The sequence below is a fragment of the Pipistrellus hanaki genome (assembly GCF_964339955.1).
Source record: "Pipistrellus hanaki genome assembly, chromosome: 7".
Taxonomy (NCBI): Eukaryota; Metazoa; Chordata; class Mammalia; order Chiroptera; family Vespertilionidae; genus Pipistrellus; species Pipistrellus hanaki.
This window is the reverse complement of record NC_140509.1, coordinates 72728418-72738216: the sequence shown is the minus strand read 5'-3', so window position 1 is coordinate 72738216 and position 9799 is coordinate 72728418. Positions and strand designations below refer to the sequence as shown.

At 37.4% G+C, this 9799-nt stretch overlaps 1 protein-coding gene across 2 annotated transcripts in view; it reads right to left on the bottom strand.

The window, feature by feature from the left end:
• Window positions 1–2330: 2330 nt before the first annotated feature.
• The window catches only part of THEMIS (thymocyte selection associated), a 133062-nt gene continuing 125593 nt past the window's right edge, over window positions 2331–9799 (bottom strand). For both annotated transcript variants that reach the window (XM_084889639.1, XM_084889640.1), the window contains one exon: window positions 2331–3232. In XM_084889639.1, the coding sequence (XP_084745765.1) occupies window positions 3207–3232 (26 nt within the window). In that variant the 3' untranslated portion in view covers window positions 2331–3206. The remainder of the gene's footprint in view (window positions 3233–9799) is intronic.

The following is a 9799-nucleotide window of genomic DNA, read 5'->3' as shown; positions in this document are numbered from 1 at the left end:
TTCCACAGCTAAACATAACAGAAAATACACACATCCACACATACAAATGGAAATAAGAAAATTTATTTTCAACCTTCCCAAATCTTCCATAGAGGAGCATAAAGTTTATTACATTTTTCAACATCAAGCAGAGATTTATATTAAATTAGAAATGTTATATGTAATTTCCACCAGAAAGCCCTTGATTATTTATAATTAAACTCAGGAGTAGGTGCTTTCACTTGCTTTTTCTAATTAAGGAAATGTACTTACTAAATGTACAGATTCAATTATTCTCATATACAAAAAAAAGACAATCCCAACTAAGTATCCATTACTATTTGAAAAATAGCATGAGTTTGCCAAGGTTGTTGGTTTGAGAAAAGATTCTCTGTGTATTTCAATAATCAAATGTGGGGTCATAAACTGAAAAGTTATTGTTCATAGAGGCCTACACAAGCAAAAACAAGCAAACAAAAAACAGCAAAGTCATCCCAGAACTTTTCAGAAACTGTAGGTAACTAATGACATTATCTAATTGATAAACAACCTTTAGGATATTGTAAATCAGGATTCATTTTCACTTAAAAAGAAAAAAAAAGATATGGGAAAGTAGGCTGAATCAGAACAGTCATGCATCACTTAATGGAAATACACTCCGAGAAATGTGTCATTAGGAAATCTCAACACCTGCAAACATTGTAGAGTGCACTTACATGAACCTGGATGGCATAGTCTGCTACACACCTAGGCTACACGGAATAGCCTACTGCTCCTAGGTTATAAGCCTGCACAGCCTATCACTGGACTGAATAATGTAGGCAATTATAACACAATGGTAAGTATTTATATATTTGAACATATTCTAAATAGGAAAAATACGTATAAAAGGCTAAAAATGGAAAACTGTACAGGGCATTTACCATGCATAGAGTTTGCAGGACTAAAAGTTGCTCTGGGTGAATCAGTGAGTGGTGAGGAATGGTGAAGGCCTAGGACAGCACTGTACATTACTGTTGAAACACTGTACAGCTCTTAGTCTATATTAAATTGGTAAAAGTATTTTTCTTTCTCCAATACTGAATTAACCTTCTCTTACTGTAACTTCGTTTTTACCTTATATACTTTTTATTTCTTAAACTCTTCAATTCTTTTGTAATAAGCTTAAAATGTAAGCATAGTGTGCTGCTGTACAAAATTATTTTATTTCTTTATTCTTATTCTAAAAGCTTTTTTCTGTTTTTAAAATTTGTATTTACTTTTTAAATGTTTTTTGTAAGAAAGTAAGACGCAAACACACACATTAGCCCCGGCTTGCACAGAGTCAGACCATCAATACAATATCACTCCCTTAAGTTTCCACACCTTGTCCCGCTGGCAGGCCTTCAGGGACAGTACCACTCATAGTGTTGTCATCTCATGACCGTCATGCTTTCTTCTGCGAAACCTTCTGAAGGGCCTGCATGAGGCTCTTCTTGAGCAGGTGTCACTCCTTTCAGAAATACGTCCATGATGGCTTTGTTTGTTTGTTTGTTTTTCCCCATCATACATTTGCTTGTAAATAGATAAGGTACCATGAATACCTTTCCGGATCAGAGTCTGTGTTTTCAAACTTTTTGAGAAGTTTTTTTGAGGTGTGAAAAAGCTTCTGCCAAATCCTTCACTGACTTTCCTCAGGGGTTCTTCTTCTTCTTCTTCTTCTGCATTTTCCCTCTACCTTCAACTCTGTGTTTCTGTAATAGTTGCGACAATTTCTCATTAATCAATTGCTGAGGAGCCACCTCTAGGAGTTCCTCAAAGTCACCCTTATCCACACTTCGGGTAAGGTTGTTAGCCATCTCGTCCCCAGCTTTGGTGATTTTTGCAGTCTCTGTGTATCATGTTACGATGGCTATGAGGTCACTAGGCAATAGAAATTTCTCAGCTTCTTTATAATCTATGGAACCACCATTGTATATGGGGTTCATCATTGTCCAAAACATTGTTAAGGGGTGCATGACTGTATAAACATTGTGTAAAAAGTCTGTAACTGTGATTTTCCTTTTTGTTGAAAAGTTGTCTAGTGATTTGTTGTCATCAAAAACTCTTTGGTACTAAACCAATGAATTGTTTCTATACATAAAAAAAAAATTAGCGCATAGGAGATTAATAACTTTTGTAAAGATTATGACCTATGAACAAAACCAAAGCTTGACATTAAATTCTTATATAACTTCAATGAGAAAACTTATCTGTCTCTTTATTTTGTTAGATGCAAAATAATATTGTCCCTGTATACTTAACACGTAATACATAAATACAATAGTTTTCCCAAGATCCTAATAAACATCCATCTAAAGCACACATGTCAAACACAAGGCCCGCGGGCCAAATCCAGCCCGCCAGGCCTTGCAATGTGGCCCGCACCGCGCTGTCATCACTGCACTCCTCTGTCAGTTTATGACATTGTCAGTTTATGACTGTTCAGTAAACCATTTGGCCTGCGATTTAGGCTGGATTTTAGATTTTGGCCCCTTCTCTGATTGAGTTCGACACCCCTAATCTAAAGGATTATCTAACATACAGTACATAAAATAAAGCAGAACTTTGGTGAAATTGTGGTCATGAATTCTGGTTGTTAGGAAACAGGGGAGAGAGTTATGGCAAAACTCCTGAGCCTCGCGACAGCGTGGGCTCCACACACTTATTTACAGGGAACTTCCACCACAAACTAAAAATAGGAAGTAAAATTCATTTTTGCAGCCTCAAGTGAGTAAGATTCAAAACCTGAGTATTTTAAATCACTCCATAATATCTTAAAGTTATTTTTAACCGAATGATGAGAACACAAAAAAAAATGCAAAACCACTTGTGAAAAGAAAAGTAAATATTTGGTGACTTGTCATTCTATTTTGTACTGGTTTTACTCTGAAACTGAAATATAAAATCATTTTCCAATTGTTTAATAGTTGTTAGTGAAAATAAGAACCACACAGAATGTGCACATTAAATCAACATGTCCTTGTGACAATGAAACAATACTGAAAGGTTCTGCGACATCTATACAGAGATTTCTTCTTTGTTTTGTCTGTAGCTTTCAAAGTTGTTTTCTTCTTTGCACCGGGCAATCGCGGTTCCTGTGGGGACCGTCGGGAAATCGTTGTTTTTCAGCTAGAAGGCCAGGCTCACTTTTCCATCGCAACATTTATGTTCACTACCCAAGTGGCTTCAGTCACATCTTGTTATTTTTAATGTTTTTCATTTTTGAATATTTCTATAAGTAAAGGAAAAATAAGAAGGGTCTATCAGAAATATGTATTCGAAATAGCCAGGAAGAAAACTACTTGCTTTCAAATACTGCTTATAGGACACCCTCATGCATATATGCTTTTAAAGAAATAACTGAGATAAAAATAAGAACAGTAAAAAAAAAAAAAAGTAAACTCTTTAGATACAAGGTAAGTATTTTTACGAGCTAGGAGATAATACCTTGAATTTGTAAAGTGTTTTTCAGTTTACAAAGTGCTTTCCTTTGCATTTTTAGTTTGTCTGCCTAAAAACTCTATTATACAGGAGATGTAAGGGGGAAAAGTGAATTCACAGTGACGTTGAGAAACTTGTCCAGCAATCACACAGCTTCACAAAGAGCCTGGCGTTGATTGTGCTCTGAAATGAGTATCTGATTGCAGACCAGCACTCCTGCTGGGATGCCTGCAGAAAAGAGCCCAGGCCTGGTGGCGTTCTGAAGGCTACCGAGTAGAGACGTCACCCACATGCTAACCTGAAGAAAAGGCAACAGGGCTCAAGCATCAGCTGGACGATCTGAAGCTTCCGATTAACATATACACGGACTTGACTTCAACACAGCATCATACCCATACTCAAGTAAAGAAAGCTACAGTGCAAATAGGAAATCTGTGTGCAGGCAAGACACTTGATTCTTTTCCAGTATGGCTTGGTGGAGCAGGGGAATGGGGGGTTTAAAAACCCTAATAGCGTGCACTAGCACCATACAGTCAAGAGCTAAAGAAAAGCAGTCATCTCTTTAGTTCTCCCGTACCTATCATTAGTGATCTGTGAGGCGCTAGGCATATGCACAGCCAAAAAATTCCTATGAGGCTCTTGCCCCAGTGCTCATTGGCTTTGCCTTCCTCACTCCTTCCTTCCTCTCTTTTTCCCTCCCTTCTCTCTTCCCTTCCTTTTTCCATTAATATCTTCCTTCCTTTCTCTCCTCTTTCCTCTCCTTACTTTTGTTTGTTTCTTTCCTTTTTTTTTTTTTATTGGACCTTCAATTTATTTAAATTTTAAGTTAATTTATTGGGGTGAATTTGGTTAATAGGATCATAGAGGTTTCAAGCATACATTTCTATGACACATTATCTGTATATGAGGAGCCCGATGCATGAAGAGTCGTGCTAGAATGGGCTTTCCTTTCCCTGGCTGCCTGCACAGCCTTTCCATTCGGGCCCAGCCCCTTTCTGTTCAGGCCCCGGAGCCCCCTCTTTCTGCTCCAGCCTTGCCTTCCCACGCTGCCCAGAGGCCCTGAGAGACTGGGGTGACAACGCAAGCGTCTTGACCCTGTCACTCGGCACCTGTGCATGCAACTGCCACATTTGTTGGATTGATTTGCATATCACTCCTCATTGGCTGGTGGCATAGCGGAGGTCCAGTCAATTTACACGTTTGTCTATTATTAGGTAAAATTGCACTGCGTGCCCACCACACAAAGTCAAATCATCTTCTGTCACCATATATTTGGCCCCCTTGTTTCTTTCTTCTTTGTTTCTTTTCTTTCCTCTATTCCTTTCACCCTCCCTTTCTTTCTTTTCTCTCCCCCAATCCTATCTCTTTCCTAGATCTCTCTTCCCCTCCTTCCCTCCTTTCCTTCCCTCTGTTTCTGCTAGATATTAACTCTGTTACCTTAAGGATGTCATCTAACCTTTATGTGCCTCATTTCCTCATTCCATATAATAAAAGGCTAGTATAAAAATTGACCAAATGTCAGAACGACCGGTTACTATACTTTCACTGACCACCAGGGGGCAGATGCTCAATGCAAGAGCTGCCCCCTGGTGGACAGTGTGCTCCCATAGGGGGAGTGCCACTTAGCCAGAAGCCAGACTCACAGCTGATGAGCACAGTGGTGGTGGTGGGAGCCTTTCCCACCTCCGCTGCATGCAGGCAGTAAGGAGCAAGGGGTCCTGGACTGAGAGAGCCCGAACTGCAAGAGGAATGTCTGACTGTGACGTCACTTAGGCCTAAGGTGGTAGGCAGACATCCCCATAAGGGTCCCAGACTTCGAGAGAGCACAGGCTGGGTTGAGGGGATTCTCCCCCCCCCCCCCCCCCCCACACACACACACATACACAAGGCACGAATTTTGTGCACTGGGCCTCTAGTTTTTAATAAATGGGGGGAAGAATAATAGTGCTTATTTTATATATGATGCCTATGTGCCAATTTTGACAAAGAAATGAGTTGATAAATGTAAAGGGTTTTATATTTCACAGTGAGGAATTTTATTCTCACTAACTGCCAGTTATTTTTATATGTGTGAAATAGAAAGACAATGTATTGTATACAGTTTTGTGACCTCTGGGTAGCTCACAGACTAATTGGGAAACTTTTAAGAAAGGAGGTGTCAAAGCAGAAAGAAGTGGAATTTCTCTACGCATCATGTTAATTCCCTTAGCAGACTGATTTATTCTCCTCTGTCAACATCTCCTCTCAGTGTCCATTGGGGCTAGGGGCTGAGGGCTGGGGCAAAGCAGGGGCAGTCAGTGGCCTGATGAGGGAGGGTCAGACTGGATTCCATGCTCTCCTTGGTTTCTTTCCCTCTTCTCATCACCCACTATTCCCAGTTGCTGCCCGTGGATATTTTGGTCTTCCTTACACCACAGCAGCAATAAATCTACATACTGTAGTGGTATATACATTATAGATGAAAGGACATGGGGTTTTTAGGCAGAATGCCCAGATTTTATTCCCACTCCTATCTCCTACTATCTTTGTGACTTTATTTGTGAAAAAGGGATAACTACAGTATTTCTCCCTCACAGTGCTGCTTTTCTTGGGGGAAATGGAGATTGAGGGCAAATGAAATAGATATACTGTAGAGTAGAAAACAGAAAATAAAGACCTAGGTATGATTTCTTATTCTGAGACTTACTGGCTATGTGTCTTGAGGAATCTCTAAATTCCATTACTATATCAGTGAATGAATTTTGATAATCATAACTGAATCACAGAGTTGAAGAAATAGCAAATGAAATAATGGACCTGCAACTACTATGTAAAATGCAAAGTGCTACAGGAATATTACTTGCTATTACCATCTCATATTCACATAAAACTATTATAGGCCCATAGTGTGAAAGTTCAATTTGTCATCTTGACAGTTATTAGTCTCACTCTCCCTTGTCAATAAACTGATTTAAGATAGTACATAGTTAAGCAGAAAAACAGGAGGAGATGGGGTTAGTATAATTAGATTATCTTGACATAAAATAATAGGATTTAAACAATCTTAGTTTTGGAGGTGACCTTATAAGTGGCCTCTCTCTGCCTGAACTAGTACAATCTTCCACCCAGTGTAGGAATGCTCCAACTAACATCCGCATTCAAACTGACAGAGCAGATGTAACATTTAATTGAAACTGTGTTCTATATGGCATTAACTTTAAAGAAATCTCAAAATGTGCAGGAACTTATTTTTCTGATGATTATTTAGGTCATAAAATTCAAATTGGTTTAAAACCTCAGTTCTTTTGATATTCACCATCCATTCCTTTTAAAATGTCACAAATTTAATATGGAGGTGATGTTTCTTAAATTTAATTCAATATTCACTGATTATGTTTAAATACTCATAATTACTTAAATGATCAAATTAACTGAGAGATATGGAATCATGTATACTCAGCTCCTTAGAGACCAAACCAAACACTTCATCCACAGAGGAATAGATATAGAATGTAGTTTTATTTTTCTCTCTAAATACTATCCTTCAAAAGTCAAAAGTGTCCTGTGATAGTTAAAATCTACATTTATGTAGGAATAACCTGCTGTTCAACCAACAAATCAAAGCTTTATATACATAAAATTAGATGGCTAATTTGTTGACTGAGAGGATTAAAGTGAAAGAAAACTTATTTTACCTTGAAGGAATCAAGTTCAAATATATAATATATAAAAGTGCTTTACCTTCTTTTATAAAACTGATATTTCCTAAAGACTTCATTTGAACCCAGGTCAGTCAAACCCTGCTTGTTTCCCTTTTGGGAATTTTGAGTGCCAATCTCCTCAAATTGCTCAACTTGATGGTGAACAGTAAAATCTGCAGTAAGGATCTTTAATAGGAAGCTTGATTGTAAAATGTGGTTTCATGGAATCCCTCCTGAATATTTCTATCCATGTACCATTTTCATATCTGTATTTATCCATGTACCATTTTCATATCTGTATTCATCTTTTATTAGCATGTTTTATAATAAAGTTATTTCTTGAGATTGAACTATTTTATTCTTCTCATCTATAGTGGTTATATGATATTGCAGCATTTTTCAGAAATGGGTCTGACACTTAAACTATTGGCAACTGTTTTTGCACACAGAAATTGTTTGATAGGTGTCATACACTATATTTCAACCACAGAATGGGAGTCTGGGGTTCATTTCTTTACTCAAATATTTATTGAGAGCCTACAATGAGCCATTCCATTTTCTAGAACCTAAGGATACAGAACATGGATAAAAAGTCTCTGCCGTCATAATGCCCTCACATAGGAAAGGCGACCTATAATCAAAATAAGAAATAAAGTTTTAGATGGCAAAAGGGAGATAGGCAGTTCCAGCAAGGAACACTACAAATCTAAATGAGGTGGTTACAGGAGGCATCATAAAAAGGTAATGGCTATGAAACTGTTCTTTTAGGAAAGACCCAAAAGAGGCAAAGCTGGAAGCCATGCTGATTCCTGAAGGGAAAATTATGACAATTAGAGAGAAAACAGCCTATGTAAGCACTGAGGATGGAGGACCCCTAGCGTTTCTGAAAAACAGGAGGCCAATTGTGCGAAAGGGGAAGAAGTGGAGTGAGCCCTGGAGGACTGCGAGGAAAGAACTTCCATGATCAGACTGAGGCTTTAATATAATTACTTTGATTGCTGTGCTGAGAATGGGAACAGTACGAAGCAAGGGCAGAAGCAGATAGATTAGTTAGGTTCTCTAGATGAGAAGTGATGATGACTTGAACTAGGTTGATAATAGTGACCATGCTAAAAATGATTGTATTCTAGATATTTCATGAAGATAAAGCCAATAGGGCTTGTTGATGTAGTGGGTGTGATGAGTGAGAAAGAAAAGAAAAGTAACAAGTCTTCTACTGCATTATTTAAAAGGTGTGGTCCAGAGACCCCCTACACCACACTCACCCAAGAAACATGTTGCAATAGATTACAAGTTCCTACCAGACAACTTCTGAATTGGGTTCTCTAGAGCAGAGGTTAGCAAACTTTTACTCTAAAGGGCCAAATAGTAAATATTTGAGGCTTTGCATCTGGTTTCTGTCAAAAGTACTCAACTCTGCTGATAGAGCAGGAGCAGGAAAAGAATCATAGACAATAGCAGGCAATGGGACAGGTTAGACCAACTGCCAGAGTTTGCCCACCCTGCTCTACTGGTAGAGAGCAGACCCTAAGAATAAGTATTTTTAACATGCTCCTATGTGACATTCTTTATGTTCAAGAATTTAGAGAAACACTGAAATAAATTTTGAAAGTTACTGTCTTCTGTTCCTTTTTGTTTTGCTTGTTCATGGGTCAGAATAAAATAAAAACCAGATTTAGTTTAGAAAAATAACTAAAATATTTTTGCCTGCCTCCAAAAAATGGTGAGAAAAAGGGGAAGGGCAATTAAAAATAATAAGATTAAAAATTATTCATGAGTAAAATGGAGGGGGAGACTCAAAAAATTATTTAGTAACTTTCATACTTTAAAAATGCAATTATCATTAAAAAGGGGGCAATAGGGTGATAAAGACACATATGTAATACCTTAATAAAAAAAGAATCAATGATTTGTACTAGACTTCATGAAAGTCAAAGCTCATCATATATATCCAGTCCATTGTTCTACCCAAGTTAAATACTATCACCGATCTTAAGAAAAAATGTCATTTTTTCATATGAAAGAATACTCCTTATCATAAGTTGTACATCACACACACAGCTCATCTCTACTTGTAGCAGCCTGTATTAGGTCTCAGTTGTTATGAGTTCGCACCATAACACCTCTTCTTCTAATGCTTCAGTTGTTCTCTCTTTCTAGTGTTACCCTCAAATCATAAAATAACAAGGGGAAATATGTAAAAAAGTTAATTCACTTAAATGAAATTATTAATTACAATCATGTCACTGAAACTGATCTTTCTGGCCTTAAAGTAATTGATTTTGTTTCTTCATCTGGTAAGCATTTTTCAGCCTTATCTACACTTTGTTGTCAGGCTATTGCCTTCTGTGTCTCAAGATTTAATTTACCAAAGTTTTATTTCTGAGACAAAATCAAAGAGAAACTGACAATTTTTTATTTTAGAGAAAATAATTTTAAAGAATAAACTCAAAGGCATTTTCAAGTTCTAATAGACCTAAAACTATTAGCAAAGAATTTGTGGTTTTTTGTTTTTTTTTAAAAAAACTTATTGGTGAAAAAATAATATGTTTATAAGTCCTTAACAAGCATTATGAAAGCTGTAAAAATGGTGATGAGAAGAGTCAGAAAATGAAGAGTAAGACCAAGTTTCCAAATAGGCTATCTCAGTAATCTGTCTTAGTCTAACATCTCTATCT